The sequence below is a fragment of the Pseudopodoces humilis genome, chromosome 2 (genome assembly GCF_049639895.1).
Source record: "Pseudopodoces humilis isolate 2021_Gansu_Grassland_sample_001 chromosome 2, ASM4963989v1, whole genome shotgun sequence".
NCBI classification, from domain to species: Eukaryota; Metazoa; Chordata; class Aves; order Passeriformes; family Paridae; genus Pseudopodoces; species Pseudopodoces humilis.
In genome coordinates this window covers 101,684,411-101,705,953 of record NC_142201.1, presented here as the reverse complement: position 1 = coordinate 101,705,953, position 21,543 = coordinate 101,684,411, and the positions used below count along the sequence as shown (strand labels likewise).

Here is a 21,543-nt window from a genome sequence, read left to right as displayed (position 1 = left end):
TGGAATGATGGTTGGTACCTTCAGTGGTAAAGGTTATGGGTGTATAAATTACCATCTGTCAATGCGATGATGGACTAAGATGGGCACAACACTTCAAAGTTCCAGCAGCAAAAGCCAAATCTTTATTCCATACACCTCATATTTATAGAGTTATCAGAAGGTAGCGTATTTAATTCTAACTGGTTAGTAACTTTCTTGTCACTCAGTTCATTGGTTAGTAGGTGCTCATGTGCATACATACTAAGGCTCTCTTCTTCCTAGAAGTTTACATTTTTATTTCACAGATACTCTCAGGATAGACTTCTTATTTTCAGAGGTATCAGGTAGTTTTCATGGGCAATGGCTGATGTGCTTGCAGGTTCTCACAGAACAGGCTAGCTGTTAGCTATACTTAGTTGGAGTAACAAAGCCTGGAGTATGGTTTTACAAGGCCTTTCTTTTCTAAGGGTTTACCTGTATGTAACACCATTGGCTTAGCTGAAAGAACAGAGACAGTAATTGCTTCTCCTGTGTAATTCCCACAGCTGTCTGTGGGAATTGTCTGAAGCCAGCATTGGCCTTGCCCTCTTTGCCCAGGCAGCAGCTTTATTGCTGCTGCTGTTTGGTTCTTATCCCAGAATTAGCTTTCCCCCAGCTATTGGCTCAGGCTTGGTGGCTGGTAAATCTACAGTCAAGATAGTTGGGCTCTGTCTGCAGTAAAATACAGTTGCAAAGTGTAGTGAATGCTAATCTTTCCAGATATTAAAACACCTGTCTTGAACATGTTTGCATTCTTTCTTTCATCCACTTGTGGAGTATGCAGGTTTTTTCAAGTTATTTGGCAAAATCATGGTAAAATTGCATCAAAATGGGTGAGCGTTCATTGCGGACAAGCAGGAAACACTTCTCAATACCAGTAATTAGTCCATAGCTATTTGCTATTCTAAATTGAAAAGTTTGCATGAAGTTAGTAGCTGCAGAGATATAACTTCTTGAAACATAGCTTATACTGCAGCCCCATTATTTCTGCAACAACATTAGAAAGGAAAACTCATTGTTCTTGTCATCTGTTGTCTGCCTTTGTCACTCTTGCAAGTTATTGGAATACAGAAAGAAAACTTATATTTACTAATGTTTTCTTATTTCTTGAGCAGCAAGAAGTAACATAGTTGGCTTTTCTTCACTCTCTTTTTACCTTTCCTTCAGTTTTACCTTCTTGAAATAACAGAACAATTCAGGCTTCTGAATGAAAGTAATAAATAATACATTGGTGGCAGTTCTTACCACAGTGATAGATTGAGAAAAGGAAGTTACTAGATACACACTTACAGGTCCATGGTTGAAACATTGCTTGTAACTATGTGCTTAAATACATACTAGGTGGAGCTGTACAGTGGTTTGTGTTTTAAAACCAGAAATATGCCCGCCAGAGTGGTCAGTATGTTCCTGTTTGAGTCAAGAAGGAACTGAGTAGGACTTAAGGCTTCCTGGAGGCCCAGCATGTTTGTAGCAAGAGAAAGAGAACTGAAACCACCAAACTTCAAATACCCTCTTTCACCACATCATCACCACACATAGGACTGGAGATGATTTGTACCAATGACCCATTGTGCTACTTGGACTCAAGCAGAACATCATTTCCATGATGGGGGAAATGGATCTTTATATCCCATGTGTGAGGAAGTTGAAGCAAGAAGGTTCAAAACCATGATGGCCTTTGTCCATATGAAAGAAAAGTGCTGGCCCCCCTTGCCAGAAGTCCCCACAAACAGGAGATTGAGATGTTGGCGGGGGTTGCAGGTATATTCATGGCTATATCAAGCCTAAAAATTTCCCTCTGTTGTTTACTGCTGAACTGTAAAATTCAGACAATGTCTGAATGGCTTTACAAATATGTGAATTTTTCACTGCATCAAGTAATTTTTTTAGCAGCCTTTGAAAAATACTGGCACTGGCAACACTAAGATAAGGTGAAATGTCAACAAATTCCTGTAAATTAGACACAACAGTCTGTGGTGCCAATAAAACCTTGGCTGGGATGATATTGAGGGAATAGGCAGAAAAATTATTATTCTTCCAGGAGAAACAGGACTGGGTCATACTTGTTTACAGAAGAAGGTAAAATGTAATAATAATAATACCAAGGAGCAAGCATACCTATTATATACATTAAATAAAGCGCCAGGACTTCTGAGAAAAATACAGATATACACATTCATTTAGTAGTAGATGTTTGCTTGAAAACAGTGGATTTAAACTGATTACTGAGGTAAAAGTGTTCAGAAGCAATATGTACTATGTGGGAAACAGCACTGAGGTGCTGCTAATTGAGAAGTGTAAATGGAATCAGAGAATTTAGCATGGTGGTGAGAAACAGCTCTGCAACAGGGAGGGATTTGTCCCCATGTGAATGGTTCATGCTGTAATTCCAGATGTTGTAGCTGTTCATTCCCTTCTCTGTTTTTCTCTATTATTCCTCTCATGTGTATTCTCTTCGAAGAGGAGCCAGGGTGATAACAGTGATTAAATCCAAGGAAAAACACCTAAGTGTATTTCATCATGTTTCTTGCAAGATGTAGTACCTTTGCAATACTAAAAATATACAAAATTCACTTTTATTTTGATAAATCTAGATTTGAGGTAAACCCACTTCTATTTCCATTGTTCCTTTTTCTTGAAACATGGAACAAAACATAATTCTGTGAAATATGACCTTTGTGACTAAGTCTTGTGGAGTAGCTAGCAGAAATAAGATTTTTCTAGGAGCAATGAAAACTGTAGAAAAATATTTTGATAATATTATAGTACATTTTTGCGCAAGTTTTTTAGACTATTTTCAGAAACATGACCCCATACACTGATGTAGTCTCCCACTACTTGTGGCTCTTTTTTTACATTCTCAGATGTCTGCTTTTTCATCTAGCAGCAAGTCATAATGAGGAGGCAGGTGAAGGCTATCCTTTAAGCATTTGCTTCTGATGAGTAACTGAAGAAAGAATCAGGGCCTACTTTAATGGCAGGTACAGCCAGCCAGTGGACACAGAGAACTGTTCTTTTTCATCCCTCATTGGTGCTTTTTCACCATCGTGCCCCCTTAAAAAATAAAAAATAAACAACAATAATATATATATAAATTTTTTTTTAATAATTTCACAGTAAAATGTTGTGGACTGACATAGCTGAATTGATTGCTTTTGTGTAGTTAAAAGATGGATGTTGGATGCATGCATGCAAATTATTTTTTAAGTACCTTCCATGTGACTAATTGGTTTTACTTTGTTTGTTTCACTTGGTTATTTTTGTTGTCCTTTTTTAACATTATGAGTGTGCCTGAGTGATCTGAAAGTGATTGTTCATGAGAAAGGAAGAGGAAAAATAATTTGCCAATTTTTAAAAACATGTGTTTGCAGCTTAGGTGAAAGACAGACCACATCTTTAGTGTTGATAAGCATATGGTATCTGATGCTCTTGATCAAAATTTGGATGTCTTATCCTTAGCATGCCTAGTTTCAATGTCCATAGTGAGCCAAGACTGGAAGCCCCTTAACTTGGGGATCACCTGCAGGTACTGGACTTGACAAATCCACTTTATTCTTGCATTTCAGAGCTGATGGTTTATGTATAATGTTTATTTCATGCTTGCAAAAAGTAAGAATACCTGACAGAAGAAATAAAGACAGAAGATATACATTATTCAGAATGGAGTTACTTAAAGTGTAGTTGGAAATTTCAGACATAATGAAATTAGTTTTTCAGGGAGAACAGTACAGTGGAGGTGGTGAAATTTCCAAGCCAGTTTCTAGTAATCAAGAAAAATTAAGAGAGGAGCCAAGTGGGTTTGTGCCCCTTTTTAACTTTTTCTCCTGTGTAAGTGGAAGCAAGTCATCTTTTATGCAGACTCTTCTGCAAGGTGGCTTTAACCACATCTATTCATAAAACATACCTGGGTTTCCCCCAGTTTTCTCAGTGGAAAGCCTCAGTATTATTTGAAGTATTATTTAAAAAGTCTCTCTTGTTTTTCTGGAGGCTAGATGTTTTGGGGAGAAGGGAACAGGGAAATCGTTGTTTGTGTAGAGGCTTAGCTTGCTCATAGTAGAGTCAGGTTTTTGGCAGATAAAAATTTTATCAACATGTTTTAACTTCTTAATGCCTTGTTAAAAAGGAATCATACTGTCTTCCATTTTGCTGAGTTTACTTTCAAAGTTGTAGTAGGCAACATAATATAAAATGAAATATTAAAGCCTTCATCTCTGAAATGAGTTGGAAAAGTTGTTAACTTCACCTAGAGGACTGTTCAAGCACATGTGATGCCATGAAGATTGACACCCACTTGTCCATGAAGGTGACAGAAAGTCACTGCGTGTTTAAATATTTAAAGATCATTTATTCATTAGTAGTAAATTTCAAGTAGATCAAAAACAAGTCTGAAACCTTGTCACAACAGAGCACTAAGCTTCGAAAATATTTCAAAGGCAACAGTAGCAGTAGCCAAACTTAATTTTTTTTACCTGTTATCTATATCACTCAGAGCTAAGAATGATCCCACAAGATTCTTGATGTATTAATCCACCAAAAGCATTGGCTAGTCAACTTCAGTATTTCCTCCTGTTGTCCTGTAGAAGTGTCCTTTCCTTTCACATAGCACTTGTAACAGCAGACAGAAAAGCTCTGCAGTTGGTAATTCAAGGTCAATTCAACATTTGGTGGTCCTCTATGAAGGGCTTGCAGGGAGCCTCTAGATAAGCTGTCTTATGAGTGAGGCGGAGAAGTTCCTGAGAAGTTCTTGCTTCTTTCACATTAACTGAGTGCATTTTGTGTAGATTTGATCTTCTTTCAAAATAAAATTTAGTTGGTGGTATCATGGAGTGAGCATGTTTACAGTATTATTCAGCTGTCAAAATACGGTATGCTAATGTTGACTTTTTTTTTTTTTCTTTAGACAATTCTTTAGCATTTCTTACTATTTGGGACATTCCAGAGTCCCTGATTGTTTATTTTCTATTTAAAGGGAAGGGAGGGAGATTGAGAAACAGGTAACTGCTTTCCTTATAGAGTTTTTGAATAAAATGTTCTCTCATGTTACCTTGAAGCAATTTTGTTGCTGACAAATCATGATAATTTTCTTCATTTAGCGATGATAAGGCAGTAGAAGAACAAGCAGAGGAAGATGAGGAGCTGACTGTTGAGGAAGACGAAGATGCAGATGACGACGATGATGATGATGATGGTGATGAAATTGAAGAGGCAGGAGAAGAGTATGAGGAGGCAACTGAAAGAACTACCATTATTGCAACTACTACCACCACTACAACAGAGTCTGTGGAAGAGGTTGTCAGAGGTAAATTAATGAGCATCAGGCTTGGGGCTGATAAACTAATGCTGCTGCTTTGCATATTTGCCCTTTACAACTAAAAAATGTTCCAAACAGCAAAATACCCAAAATTGCAGTATTGTTGTACTTTGGCTCCTGTAATTTGTGCCCTCACCTTTCCTTTTCCTATTACATATATTCTGTGGAGTTAGTTCTGCCACAGCCCTTTAGGTTTTCTGACCTCCAGCCCTCCTGGCACACAGATGCTTTGAAGTGTGTTTGCTGTGTGTGTGTAAACAGAAGGGTTGGTTTTATTTTAAAGTAGTATTAAATAAAATTCAACTGCCATATATAACAAATAGGATAGGAAAGTGTGTATGGTTTATCATGCACGTGAGTTACAGAAGGATAAGGAGTATCAGTTCCCAGCAGGATGTAGCAGAAGCTGATTTGGTCTCTCATATTAACATCACTGATGGGTTATTTTGTGTGATTCTGTTAGATACTTGTTTGCTATGTTTCTCCATGAATTAGTAATTCAGTAAAGCTAGGCTAATTTAAAATAACTATGCGAAAAAATGAACCTAAACTATTGACTGTTGAACTGTGTGGGGAAGAAGGAAATAGGAAAAAATAGAAAACATAGAGTGAGAAAATTCTTAATTTCTAAAATTTAATTTTCATTATCGTTTTTTGTTATTAATGGGATTGCATTTTAAACTTTGAATTTTATACTAATGTATGATCAGCATAACAACATAGTTTTTTTTAATGCCTCATTTCTCCTACAATGCATATTTTAATTATCTTTATTTTTCTATTTTAATAATACAGTGTGGTGTAAATCTAAGTAAAATAGATCCCAGTTCTTCTACAGTGCTTACATCTTTACCAGTAAATGCTGAAGATGGTGGCAGGAAATGAGATTAAAGACTACATTTGAAAAGAAAGGAGTCATGACATGCAGGAGGCAGAGAGAAAATTATAGAAATTTGGGCTGTTGTGAAGTGAGGCAGAAAACATCTGGCCTGCCTCCTTTCTTCTCCCCATGCTTCCCTATCCCCTGCCTCTGGGTATTCTTGGGACTCCAGTGGTAGAGGAGTCCCACATTTTGCATGTGGCAGTGTCCCTTTCTCTTGAGCCTGGGTTCTAAGTGTTCGGCAGAGCAGAGGGTGCTGGCTGCAATTTATCACACAAGGTACAGAAGCACACCCAGGGGATGCTTTGGGAAAAGCAGAGTTACTTGGTTATATTTTTCTGTTTAGTCGACATGGAGCACTAAAGCTTTGGTAAAATTACTTGCAAATGTTTCTTTCTAATGCTGTCAACTCAATCTTGTGTGTTTCTGTCTTATATAACTGTTGAGTGTTTTGCTCAGTTGTTGGAGAGCCTTTTCAGTGAGGAGGGAGTAGGAGTTTTTATCTTTAAACCAATTAAATGTATTTCCGTACATGAGCTTTTACCCCCTGGGGATAAAATGCCTGGTTCTCACTGGTAAATGAATATTGAAAGGGAAAAAAAAGAAAAAGTGCACTTGACTTTAATGGGATTTTGGATGAATGGAAATAAGGACAAATTTAGTAGAACAAGTTTCTTCACTGAGGGTGATGTTTCAAAGATGTTAAGATTTATAACTTTCAGGAAAGTAGTGTACAATCACCTGAATATAAAACATAACATACAAAAGATGAGATAAACTATTGAAGTGACCTTTTAGAAGCCCTTTAGAAATGTATATATTTGCTGATTATGAAATGGTAGCATATTGTTTTTCCCAAGACTGACATTTCCCACCTTGGGTGACAGTGAGGGAAATATGCATTGGCTCAAAGGAGATCAGGACAATCTGTTACCAATACATGTTTTCAGCAGTTCTGCCACAAGCCTTTCGGCTTCCTGACCTTCAGCCTTGCTGGGGCACAGATGGTGTAGGAACTGTCCTGGAGAGGAAAGTGCAAAGTGCTTGCTTTTTTATTAAGGTAGAAGTGTCCAAATGACATAGCCTTGATCCTTGCTTTTACTTTCCTTGCTACACACTACAGAAAGCTTTTTACAGGGCTCTGTCCTCCTGGTACAGGCAGCAGATCCAACATAGGAATTGTGCAGTGAGTGTCTGTCTGATACAAACACAAAAGTTTGTTGGTGTCATTGTAAATGAAAGAGGCAGTGGGACCTTGTAGAGAACATATGTATTAAGAAGTGGTCTTTACCATGGAGACATCTTGAAAACCTCTCTAGAAGGATTGAAGTGTCAGAGCTTCATTCATGTGGACTGAGCTCTGTACCAGGCTGCCTTGCCCAAGCACTAGTCATAAATCATCCTAGAATGCTCTTCACAACCCTTTACACCCAGTTTTATGAAGCTATAACTAATATTATATCTTTGGCATAAAAAACACAGAGAGTGGGGCTTATCCAGTTTAAGAGGAGCTGCTTTTCAAATGAACAGTTGTTGTAAAGCCATAAGTAAAAACCTAATTGTGGGCTGGTACTGAGTCCTTTCTCTGCCAAATCAGTGGAATGGCTGCCAGCAGCCATAAATAGTTAAAAAGCATAAATGCAGTGTTATATTATCAGCAATTGAGAGATGGGGACATCCAAGTCGAGATCAGAAGCCAATTTTATGGAGTATACAAGGCATTTATATAGGTTTTTATTTGTATGGCACTTATATAGGGTTCTATTTTTGATAACAATTTATGATTAGTTACACATTCTTCATGACATCACTTCACCTGGTAACATTATCTTATTACAAAGTTTCGCAGTGTGTTTCTTGGTCATTTACTGCCCAGGAAGCACTTATCTGTGTCTGTCTTTCCAACGGTTTCTGCTGGATCAGGATAAGGTATCAGGCTCCTTAGTTCCATTGTACTCTCTGTTTTATTCTTTATATTATACTTTAAAGATACTTGAGCTATTGTATAATCAGTTTTTCAGGCAGGTTTTTTTCTGTGTATATTTTAATGTGTCATGACCAAAATAGTAATAGTAAAGAGAAAATAAGCTTATTTTCAGTGAAAAGGAGATTAATCTTGCCTAGAGAATGAGAAAGGTCCATTGGCAGGAGGATAGTATTTTCATTCAGTTTCTGCAGCAGCCATATTTCTATGTGTTTATTAAAAAAATGTGAATAAACTTTTCATAGTCAAGTATTTGCCAGTATTCACGTTCCTACCTTCCGTGAGAAGTCATCTTTACTCTCATTTCATATGTTGTGTAGCAGCAGACCCAGTTTACTTTTAGATATGCTCTTGCTGGGCTTCAGATTTTAAATCCTGATGATTGTGGGTCTGAGATTACAGGGATACGGATGGTGAAATTAGTGCAAAATATAATTTTATATATATATAGTGTATATATATATAGTATATATATACACTATATATATAATATACTATATAATATACTGTATTTTTCACCTTTGGTCATGGGGAGATGTTAGCATCGAATTTGTGTTGCAGAAAATATGGCTCATTTATGAAGCCCTGCTATTGATTTTTATCTCTGTGTGGAGCAAGGGAAATTATTCTGATGGCCAAGATTTAGGCAAGGGAGTGGTTTTATTTCTGCTATCGTTGCCATGGTGTTACGGGTGTTGCAGAGTTGCTCCTGAGGATCCAGACTCCCCGTGATTTTTCCAGTGTGTGATGGAGACAAGCAGGAACAATGCTTCCCCCATCATGTGCAGTGTTTTGTGATTTTGTTTTTGCTGTCCTTCTGCAGAGGACAGCAGAAGGACAAAGGAGGTGACATGAAAAATCAGTCTCTCTTGGCATGCAAAAAAGAATAAGCAGTTTTGGCTTAGTGCTTCCCATCAAAATCATAGTCAATCAGATCTCATTAAAGTAGTGCAGCGGGGTCAGCCCAGCAGCCTGGCACAAAACACTTGGCAGCTTCTCTGCACACCTGCCAGCAGATGTGGGGGAATCAGCAGCATAAACCTCACCTGCCTCCTCCAACAGTGTAATATTGCCCTTTATCAGTTGGTTTTGCTTTCTCTAATTCAGCTGGATTTCTTTAGGCAGTTAGGAAACAATCCAAGTAGTGCTGCTTTACATGACATTTTAACTGTATTTACATTCTGGAGTTACAAGTGAGAGACCATATACTGATTTTGTAGCAAGAGAAAAGTAGCCTGATCTTGGTATGGTATGGTATGGTATGGTATGGTGTATGGTGTATGGTGTATGGTGTATGGTGTGGGGTATGGTATGGTATGGTATGTCTTAGTGCCATTGACCCATCATGAGTGGTTTTTTCCTGAAGATTTTTATCTGAAAGACTTAAAATCCATTCAGTGACTCCTACTATATATTGTAAAGCAAGAAAGATTAACCCTGATTGCCAGACCAGTCAGCTAGGAATTTTGGGACAGTAATAGTAGTGTATGCTACATCAATTGGGTTTTTTTTTCCACATTCCATAGCTTTGCCCCACTATCACAGAATCATAGAATGGCCTGGTTTAGAAGGAACCTTAAATATCACCCAGTTCCAACCCCCTGCCAAGGGCAAGGACACATTACTCTAGACCTGGGTGCTCCAAGGCCTGCCCATTTTGGCACTAAACACTTTGAGGGATGGGGTGTCCACAGTTCCAGGTCAACTTTTCTTCTTTGAAAGGTTATCGTCTTTGAGCTGTACTGTACAACTACTTTCCTTGTTCTTCTTCCTTGCCTTCAAAACTATGCAGTATGCTTTATTTGGAGAGGGATGATGTGTGATTGCCTTTCATATAAAAAAACATGATTGGCTTCTACATAAATAGTACACATTAGGATAGATCCACTGGGATGTTTTGCTACAAGATCTTCATTAAGAGTGATCATCTACTCTAATTTATGAACAAGAGATAAAATTAACCTAATGGATTTGCATTTATAGCTTTTAATTAGACTTTTTAATTTAAAGGACAGCTATCCCACCGTAATATAATGCTTTTATGTGTTGCAATTGGAGAAAATCTTTTTTATAATTTGGTGACCTTGTTGATGGAGGTGCAATGTAGTATTACCTTTTTGGGTCAAGGGCAAAAGTACTGAAATACTAAACACAGTAATAATGTTATTTTATGTAAGGTTGGAAGGTGGAGAGTAGTTTATTTTGAAATATATCCTGCCAGAAAAAATTACCAAGAATCTGTTTCTCTAGAAGAAATGTTATTTTATTATATTGGAGCAGTAATTAATTGCATTTTTTTTTGCTTTATAAAAAGGAATGGACTTCTGGGCTAATCTTCATACTCACTGTCATGCCGTGTTAGCAGAATTGTGATGTTATGTGGAAATACTTTTTCTAAAACACATAAATTCATGAAACTATATTAACCTAGATTTAAAGTCAGGCTGGGATTTTGTTTGCATACTGGCCATCAGTAGTAACTTTATGGCACCTTAGTTACAAATATAGTTCTGTTGTGCACCAGAAATAAAAAATATATTTTCACATATTTGTTCCACTTCAGAACTATAAGGCTTTGTATTCTAGCCATGTATACAACTAAATTTCTTTTAATATTCTAAATATGCCCTTGCAGTAGCTTAAGAATAAATATTATAGAGACAATTTAATCTTGATTACACAGGATGGAAATTATAATTTAAGAGTATTTAACAGCTTTAGAGGAGCTGTCCTCAGTATTGCATTGAGAAGTCATCATTTTGCTTTCTTAGCTTCCCTTTGTAAAAAAGCATTTTAGCAATTGTGTAGCTTGTGCACTAACTTTAGTCCCAGAGCATGTGCCAGCTTTACAGCTGTATTCTCCTAATTCCACAAACCCTTTCTGAAATTAGCTCATCTTTAAATACTCAAACTAAAATTTTGTTGCCTCTTCTAGCCATATATTCAGAATAAGGAAATTTTGTTTCAGTGAAATTAACTTCAAATATTCCCTTTTGATTGATTAAGTAAAAACAGTTGTGTCTTTTTAGAACATAAAGAGTATATATCAGCTCTTGCCTAATTTTTCTCAGCTAGTTTAAAAAATAAAGACTAATATAGAGGCATGCATATTAATATCCTCAAACTATAGCTCAATTCCTGATATGGAAGCCAAAATTACTCCATTTGTGATATTTTACATGCTAGTGCCTGAAGAAGGGGATACCTCATGATTCATATTTGAGAGATTTATTCCTTTGGCCTCTCTTGCATTTATCAGTTACTTACCCTGTTCTTTAGTGAGATAGAAATGGTAAAATAAAAGATCTGATCCCATATACTTAGGTAAATGAGGTCCTCATTTAAGAGGCATTCAGGTCCCATGTGATTGTGACACAGTTCGAAGGGACAACAAACACACACCTGTGCTAATGGGCTCATTCAGACCCTCAGTACGATTTAGTTGTGTGTCCTTGATTATATCAGCTTCAAACTTGTAGGACTGGTAGTACAGAAAGGCTCATCAGTACAATATGTTTTCCATTACCATGGCTGTATTTGTCAAGTATTTATAAGTCAGCATGATGGTATCTTTCTTCTGTAGCATTAAGGTAAATACGTTTCTTAGACGGGTAAACTAGACATGGAAAGCCAACTTCCAAGACAGGTCAGAGCTAGTAATCTAACTCCTCCTGTTGGTCCCTTTTTTCTTAGATCTCTTCAAATTTAATTTCTGATTTAAGGTTTGTGGCTGACTGCCAGCATTAAATGAGCTTAGTTCTCATGATCATGTAAATAAATTCAAATCCTGAAAAAATATTGAGTAAACTTGATATTTAGAGTGATAGAAATATGCAAATGTAGCTTTAATTCTTCTCCCTGTTAGAAATTTACATTTTATTTCCAATTTCTCAATTGAAAGTGTTATTGTTAAGAATTTAAGTCCCAAAGGGAAAAACAAAAAGCATGGAGTCAAGATTTTGAAATAAAGCAATTATAACTTCACTTAGATTTGAAATCAGTTTTCTTCAAGTAGCAGGGGAAAAATGGTAATAAAAATATAAACTGACTTTCAGAACCATATTTTATGTTTCTCTCTGTAAAAAATAATCGTCAAAAATATCTAAAATGTTTGCACATAAATTCTAATGAGCTCTACTTACGGCATTTTGGTAAATGAGTTCTTATGAAAGTACTTTGTATGAAGTCAGTATAAATCAATGTTCACGTACTTAAAGACTGTATTTCCTAGAGTGCTGAAGTCTAGGCTTTGAAAAGGAGAAATAACACATTCATTGCCAATGTTTAATGTAACTGATTAGTCTCCAGTATTCAACTACTTAATTTAAGAGCAAATCAACAAGCTTTTCCATAACACTGTCCTTCAGGGAGTGGTGCTTGCTTGGCTGGAAACAATTGGGTTTGCCCCAACATGCTGGAATAAGTACAAGAAGCTTGGAATGGGGAAAGTTGACTTACACTTTCGTGATTATCTCAAAAGTAATTTGTCATGTCTGAGGTTTTGGAGAACAGAGGTATTGGCACCTGTGGTTTAGGTCACAGGATGAGAGAAATTTGACTATTGGAGTAGGATGGTTTGAAAACTCTGAAGTCTCTAAAAGCAACTCTTCATGAACCTGAGTTATCACAAAGGCTTGTCCTCTTCAGTTGTATCCAATTTCTTGAAGCTAAAGGCAAATGTTTGTCTTTGGTGGGAGAAGACAGAGAAAGTTCCTTAAACAAAACAAAACTCACTGTTGATGCAGTGCTGTATAGAAATTATTTATGGTATCAAGTAAAACTGAATTGCACATGTGTGAAAAGTGACTCATCTTTGCCTCAGTTTTCAGCAGCAGAATTAAAATACGAAGCAAAGACAGTTTGCAATTTTTTTATGAATCGTTATCTCAGCCCGTTACATGAATTAGTGCTGTATCTCAAATAATCAACCCCAACCCTCTACATCAGTGCATGCTACCTGCCTGCTCCTAATATCTGCTAAAATACCATAGTTCACCCCTTCTAGACATTAATTGCTATACTTGGCAGCAGCAGAAGGAAAGGGAAGTGGTGTTTGGATTAATAGCCTGGGAAAATCTGTTGAATTTTGCATCTCAGCAGTTCATTTCTCTATCTTCTCAGCTGAGGTGTTGCAGCTGAGAACCAAATGCAGTGTTTTTTTTTCTTGTAAGGACAAGTGATGGATGGGGATATAGGGAGGTGGGGGAGGAGCATCTGGCCCACAAACAGGAGTGATGGGACCATTGCCCAGGAATAGAAGCTGGTTTAGAAATGTACCTTTGCCCTAAAGCAGGGGTGAAGGAGTGCTACTCTGAGCCCTACAGAGAATGGCAGACAGGCATGGTAACATCAGGAAAGGGATGAATGGCAGCAGTGATGTGTTTCCTAGACTGGACTGACACCACACTTCCTTCAAAAAGAGCAGTCATGAAAAAGTAAACCAAAGCACTTCCCCTTCTCTTGTTTGTTCTCCATTTAGGTCCTGAACATTAGAAGACAATAGAGCATTTCTCTTTGTGGTGACCTAAGTACCATGTAGGTCTCACCAAGAGAAGTAGGGTTGGCAGTGCAGGCTGGAGGGAAGGATGTCCCTCCCCTGATGGGAAGGTGACAGGTCAGGCAGGGGGCCTGTTGATGGCCACAACAGTGGGCTGCAAAGCTTCAGGCTTGCTCTTTTTAATATGTTACTCTGTAGTTTACTGAACACTTGTTCAAGTGCATCTTCATGGGTATAAATGACCTAGTTCACCAAAGAGCTAATTCCAGTGTCCAATCTGGTGGGCAGTTACCTTTGCTTTTGCACATTCAAATCTCTTGCTGTTTCTGTTAGAAAGGTACCTATAGGAAATTTCAGATTAAATCTGTAAACAGTTTCCAACCTGTTATCAGTGCAAAATAAATCAGTCTGTATAGCAAAACAAATATTTTGAGGGAAACCTAGGAGGCGCTTACTGTGTGGCTAGAGGCCTACAATCACCATTAAATAAGAAAGACTGAATTGTTGAGACCTTTGTATTTTCAGAAATGGCATTTCCTGTCAGTAAAATTTCTTTGATTGTACCGGTCTGTTTTATATCAGAAGAGGCAATTAATTTTTAATTCACATGTGACAGCTTTTCAAAGACTGTGCTAAGTTAGCTTTTTGTCAAGATTTGACTGTATAATCAGGTGGTGTGGCTGGATTTCATTTTAAAATAAATCAGGAGAACTATTTATATACTAAAAATGGTCTATAATCATATGGTAATATATAATTAATTGTAATTAATGCACTGTGCAGTTAATGATACTTTGTTTTTTCTTCAAGTAAAACTCAGTATTCTTTTTCCCCTAATCTCTTCATACAGAAGTGCAGCATTTTTAGCACATCCTTGATGACTGCATATTCTCAGATCTGCTTCTCTCAGACCAAATGTATGGTTGCTGAAATTGATTCTTGACATTATTTATAGTTAGAATAGATGAATGAATTAAACGCATATAAAACGGTACCAATATGGTATATTTAAGGAAATGTAGGTTGTATTACCAGTGACAATTGGACATAAAAAGCTATTTATAAGTAGTGATGCTTCTGAGGATAGTGAATTTGATGGATCAGGACAGACACTGAAAAGCAGGATTCTTTGTAGCCAACACTTGAGAGATGATGATCATGCAGGGGATTTCCAGTGCTGGTGCACTGATATTTCTTCCTACCTCTCAACCCTTAGGAATCTGCTTTCTACAAAATTCAAATTTATGCTGAGAATTTAGAAGCCTGTAGTTGAATGTGGCAGTTTGTCTGCCACATAGTGTGTGGATGAAAGTAAATGAGGGGTTTATTGGTGTTTAATATTACATACATTTGAAATTACTTGTGAAGCACATTGAAAGATAAAACTGGTTTTGTCTGTTTGGAACATTATTGGTAAAGGGCTATATGTTTACATGTGTAATTGGCTGAACTCCAAATTGCAGGCAGAATTTACTTTGTCTTTAATTTGTGTGGTTTGGTTCTTCCCTCAGGTTTCCCTGTGTTGCAGGATGTAGGCAGTGACCTGTAGCAACTCACAGTGAACACAAGCACAAATAATATTAATTTTTTTCCTGTTGATGTATTTACTTGGAGTGAGATTTCCTCCCATGGATGGTTCAAGCTGCAGCAGTAATTTTTTTATATGTGAGCTGTCAAACTGTGAATCAAAAACCCTGTGCTGGGTGGCTTACAAAAGGGAGTTTCTTCATCACTGTCTACATTTAAATAGGTGTCTGAAGAAAATTTGTTTTCCACTATAATGTATAAACAATTATTTGTTTGTTTTCTTTTATATAATTTGGTCAGGGAGGGTATATAGAGCTGAAAAAGAGCAAGGGAAAATGTGTCTTCTACTTTCAGATGTTTCCTTTCAGGTACCAAGTAGGTTGCTTGGGCAGGAATCCACCCAGGGCTATTGGGAAAACCCCCAGTCAGTTGGTGGTTGTACCCCTCTGGCCTGGAAGCAGATGAAATTCCACATTGGTTTCAGGGCAACACCTCTCAATGTGTGCAGATAAAGTTGCTAAAAAGATAAGATATAGGCAAGCTAGGGAGACTTTGTGGCAGGAATCTGTGTCAGTTCAAAATTTACCTTCATTGTCTCTGGGGAAGGGTTTCCTAGTCTTCAAAACATCTCCTTGGTGCATCTCCTTCCAAAGCACTTTCTTGGTGCATCTCCTTCCCCACTTGAGTGTGTGGACACAGAGAGACACCTAATTAAGAAGCCAAGAAGATACCATTTCCATGCTAAATGTGGTTCCTCCGGGTCTCCTGTGACTAGAGGTGTGCTCTGAGCAAGCTGAGACTGGGCCGTGCCGCGCGATGATCTCCCGCTGGTACTTTGACGTGGCTGAAGGAAAGTGTGCACCCTTCTTTTACGGTGGCTGTGGCGGGAACCAGAACAACTTTGACTCGGAGGAGTACTGCATGGCGGTCTGTGGCAGCATCAGTAAGTGCCCTCCACAGCGCCCACCGTGAGGGGGAGCGGGCCTGGGCTCACACTAACCCCAGCCGCGGTCTGTCCACACCTCTCTCTGCTCACCACTCGGGCCTTCTTGGCTTCTTGCTAACCTGGCATGGTAGTGGGTGACTTCTTGGCACTGTAGGCGGGCTCTGAGTTGGGGGCTGAGAGCTTAACACCTCCTTGGGTGAGACTGTCACACCCATCTTGTCTCTATTCTCTGTCAAAGTGTACTGATGTTTCATGTGTCTGTGCATGTACAATGCATGTGCAGGAAAAAACACTAACTTTAGAGAAGCCCCAGGTAAGTTTTAAAATGGCTCATATTTTTACAGTGTATTTTCATGTGTTTCTGACCTTTTTTTTTTCCAAAGGTAAAAAATATTAGAATGTGTATTTCCAGATTTTTTGGCTTTGTTTGGTTGAATTCTTTGTGTGTGTTTGCAATGAAAAGGGGAAAAATGGTATTTGATTTTTTATGTTTCCCTAAGAGCTGTGGTGCACATGGATGTGAATAACCTCTCACTTACTTTAACTCAAACCATATGTTTTAATGACTATTTCTGCTGAGAAAAAGGTGTTTGCACTGTTTGAGAGTGGTGGCTTTCTCCACCATACACCATTGAGGCTGATAAATTAGGTGCTAGTTTTATCAGATGTGTTCTGTTTTGAGAGCCTCTTTTACATTCTCCTCCCAATCTGCTTTGCAGGCAGGCACTCCTGGGAAAGCATCAGCTGAAATTTACATCACAGAGTCAGTACATGTCTCTCTGCCCCATCTGCTCACGGGGCATGGAGGAGCAGAACACAAGCAGCATCTGAGGGCTCCTTTTAGTAAAATTTTTTCCAAACTTGGCCTTTTCAGGAGCATTTTCAGTAACTGGAAGGGTTAAAAATGCCCACAAACAGATGAAGAGCCTTAGCAAGGGGTACTATGTGTGTCATGGAGCAGAGGAGCTGACCCATATTATATTGGAGCAGAAGCAAGAGCAGTCCTGAAGGCAGGATTGCTTAACTGGTGCTCCAGTGACATTTTATCTCAGCATCTTCTGGAGCTGTTCATGGCAAAGCTCCAGGGAAGGGACATGGAGAAATCTGCCATGGTGGGAGTGAGGAGGATACTTCATGAACCATGATCAGCTTTTGCAACAAGACAGAAGATGTAGTGAAGGAAGAGATCTGTGCAGGAGGTTGGAGGGAGGTCTAATTTTGAACCATTAAGTTTCTGTGTTAGGTAAGGTATTTCCAGAGATGCAAAACACAGTTTGTCTCTGATTGACTCCTCTCTTTGGGAAGATAAATGATCTTCTTTTCTGCTCAGGTGAATCTGCTTTGGCTCATGGAAATTGTTGTCTGGCTGGGTGTTGTTTTCCTCAGATTCATTTCAATGAAACAATGACAAGACTATTACCATTTCCATGATTCTCTTGTTTTAATTTGGAATTCTAAATTTTTGGTCTAAGTAATTTTCTTTTTAAGGATAATGGAGTTAGGTTGAGTACTTGAGCCTGTTTGACTTCATTTGTGCAACTCAAACTGAGTTTGTATCTCCCATAGGTTTTTTTTTTCCCCTGACTTTTCTTTTTTTTCTTCAATAGTTTCTTAAACAGCAGTTGAGTCTGTGAGGACACACTTTCCAAGCTATTTCAGTTATATTTTTATTCCTGGTTTTTAATGTTAGTCAGCGTGTTCTATACCCTCATCTATACACCTGTTTTTTCTGTTCCTGAAATAACTTCGTTTTCTTTTAGTTTCATGTACTGTTACAGTCTCACCATGCTGTTTCTCCTTATTCATCATATTTTTGCTGAATAGAAATTTTAATGAAAATAATTGGAAGTGCTGAACATAATAAGTTTCATCACTGAAATGATGTCTTGTGTTTAGTACTAATCTAATGTTGCTGAAAGAGGTAGCACAGACCATCTTTCACCCCAGTCTCACAGAAGAAAAGAAGAAAAGAAAAACACTGGAGAATAGTTTCCATCAAGGCCACTCCTGTCTCTCTTGTAATTTTTTTCCCCCATTTTTCACCCTTAATTTAGTCTTTGTATTTGATCTTTGTACCTCCTCCTCCCCACTTAATTATTATTAATGTATTTATTCCATTCTTTATTTTCTCTCCAAAGTTTGGATTGTTCTTGTTCCCTTGTGTCCTGTTCAACGAAAAAAAAAAATCAAGCCTCTATGAGGCAGGAAGCAAGATGGATGCTAAAGCACATCATTCCTTTGTCTAGCTATAGTTTGCTTTTCAGGATAAACTAGTTAGATTTTACAGAGTAATGTGAAATAGTGGATAGCATTGGTTTTCTCTTGTATGTTGGGCAAAGGGTGAAAGTGTGGGATGTGAGTCAGATTTTCTGGTAATTAATTGGAATTGGACTGAACCAAAATGTGAGGATATTCTGTTGTCACAAGTACCCATACATTGTGAAATCTGAATACTAATGTCCTGAACACTTTCTCTTAAAAAAAAGGAGTTTAAAAAAGCATGTTTTGTTCTGCTTTCTTGCTGAGTTTCTTTGCCTTGATCTGGAAAGGTGGGTCTGTCCTGTCGTGGAAAGCCTTAAACTCCCTTCATGTTCAGTGGATTTGACTGGTGCTCTGAGGTCTGATAGAAATGATTTATCTATTGGGTAGGAGCTACTGTTGTCATATATTTTTTCATTTATCATCCAGCTCCATGGAAATTGATACATAATTGCTTTAGAAGTAGAAGGCTTTGAGGCCGATGTTAACCAATTCCTTCAGCCTGTCAGACCATCTGCTCAGTCTCTACTGATTTTTAATAAGAATGTTCAGTACTGTCTGTGGTTTCCTTTCAATATAATGATTCAAATTCACACTGTGGCTGTCCATAATAGCTTCTTTGAAGTCATAGGATCTGTCAGGTGGTTAATTTGGATTTAATGGCTTCAGAATGAGTATATATTTACAAGAATAAGCAAACATATTGCTGTTACCAAAGGAAAGATTTGTCTTATACTAAAAAATAATCTATTGTATTATTTTTTTTACTTATCAGTTAATTGTTGCATTTTAAACATCCTTAAAGTTACAGGAAGTATATTTTTTTTAAATGACTGCTATTTTAAAATTACATTAATGTTTAATTCTTAACTTGGGGATTTAAAAGCTGGTAAAATACATTCTCTTAAATGTACTTCATTTCTCAAATAGCTCTCCCAGCAGCTCCAGCAGCTGTCAGAGCTGAGTGGAATTCACTGTGTTTTCATTTGTTGCTCATTCAAAGTGGGAGTGAGTTGTACTTCGGTGTACTTCAAAAACTGTGTGGTCAGTTTTTGAAAATTTTGATACACCATTAAAATGACCTTTTATAAATAGGGTTTTTTATTTTTTGTTAGTACTGAATTTCTGGGGCTCACAACAGAGGGAACCAATAGGGTTCAGTGTTGTCTGTTCCCTCCTTCCTTGCATAAACCCTGAAACTTAGTAGGAAGTTTAAATGTTGACACACATGATTTTATTTTTTATCATTTTAGAGCACTATCACAGGTTTTTGAGTGAATTTAGGTACAGTAGTATTTATTCTCTAGACTAAATACTGTGAACTTCCAAACTTGCTAAATCTCTTGGTGATTTTTAAGTGGCAGATACTGTCCACCTTATTTTTTCTTTGGAGGTGTATTGCAAATAAAGATCTGTACCTTTCACAGCAGCAGCTTACAAGATGATACTCCTGTTGTCAGTCATTTCCTTTATCCATTGTTTGTTTGGGATTTAGGAGGAAATAAAATGTTTTGGCAACTAAAGTTGCATGCCAACTTCCAGTGTCTACGACATTAAAGAACTGTTACTTCTAATATCATCTATTTAAATTATTAATTCTGACTATGACCTTTAGTGGATGCAAGTGACCGACTAATTTCTGTTTCTACAGTTTTTTCATTTATAGAAATTTGCACTTTTATTTCACCTTTGAACCACATATGTTGTACTAGACAATTAATAAGTAAGTGGGTAGAGTTTAGGATTCAAAAAGGAAATAATGCAAACACTTTCATATCCAGAAGTTAGACTACTATTAATTTCAAACATGAATAATTTAATTAGTATAAGGTCTTGCTGTGGGCAGTGTTTTCTGTAACTTGTTTTGCCGGGTCTAACCAAAGCATTTCTTGTTTTGGATTTTTTTACTCTCTGGAACTTGATGACTCTTGTTTACAATCTTGGCAGAAATCATGTTAAGGAAAATACTTCTTGTATACAAATACTTGTATTTGTTCTCATTTGAAGCAACACATGAAGAATTTAACATTTTTTTTCCTCTCATAAATATTTAAACTTATGATAACTTAAAAGAGAATGACCTTGCAGCAGAGTATTGCAAAGATACTTGAGGAGGTTTTGCTTTGGGGCCCTCCTCCCAATCATGAAGTGCATCAAAGAACTTGGAGAGGCATGATCTGAGACATTAATGGATGATTGTTGAATGGATATCAGCAAGGCAAAATTGTATTTCTCAGGATTGGTGAAAAAGAAGTTATTCATGGAAGGCCTGATAGCCAAGTTCTAGGTGTGCACAGGTAGGAAATGTATCTTGAAGTTCTTACTCAGGAGGCTTTTTGTATGAGAAAATTCAACTTAAACCTAGTTTAGATGGCAAATGGCATCTTTAATTAAAATAATGGATCGGGAATAATAAGAGTATGGTATGTTTCATTGAATGGGTTTTTTTCTTCTCCAAGGAGACTCTGAGGGATTTCATTAAAATCTTTCAAGCTGCCTGTTTGATGCCATACCAGTTACTTAAATTCCAACATATTAAAGGAAAACAGAATCAGTCTTAGCAAAGTAGGGGTTGGATATCACTGCATCATGAGGGCTGTTGCTCACTTTACTTGAATTACCCTAAATGTAAATCTTTCTACTACCAGCGTCACAGCTATCTCCTAGTGCTCCAACAGCAATGGCTGGCAATTAGTGCAAGCTTGCGGATTATTTCCAGCCTTTCTGAGGGTTTTTTAAAATCAAAGTTGTTACAAATAAAGTAACTATCTGTGAAGCCAAACTGTTGTTAAGGGAAGGATTTGAGGCGTTTCATTAGGTACTGTGGAATCCATAAGTGCTTTAAGAGGGATTTGCTCTCATACTTACATGTTACAATTTGCCTTTTAAAAATAAACTTTTGTTTACGAATCATATAACTTTGCAAAGTGTGTTTTGCTGGCTTACGGGCTTTATTCATTGCCAGGCTTATTTTTGTACTTGGAATTTTTCTTTTGGCAGCAGTTTCTAACCTGTTCCAAGAACATTGTTTTGTTCACTCTGCAGAGCTTCTCTGGGTTTATAAAATGGGATGAGGGAGGGGAAAGAAATCTTGATGCATTTATATATATTTGCTGTGTAA

The 21,543-nt window shown here is 37.4% G+C and overlaps 1 protein-coding gene across 2 annotated transcripts in view; it reads left to right on the top strand.

Annotated features, from left to right (window-relative positions):
• The window catches only part of APP (amyloid beta precursor protein), a 241,395-nt gene that overhangs the window by 143,512 nt on the left and 76,340 nt on the right, over positions 1–21,543 (top strand). The window contains exons 6-7 of one of the 2 annotated variants that reach the window (XM_005524152.2): positions 5,112–5,317; positions 15,993–16,160. In XM_005524152.2, coding sequence (XP_005524209.1) covers positions 5,112–5,317; positions 15,993–16,160 — 374 coding nt within the window. The remainder of the gene's footprint in view (positions 1–5,111; positions 5,318–15,992; positions 16,161–21,543) is intronic. The other variant, XM_088068704.1, reaches the window with a different exon arrangement.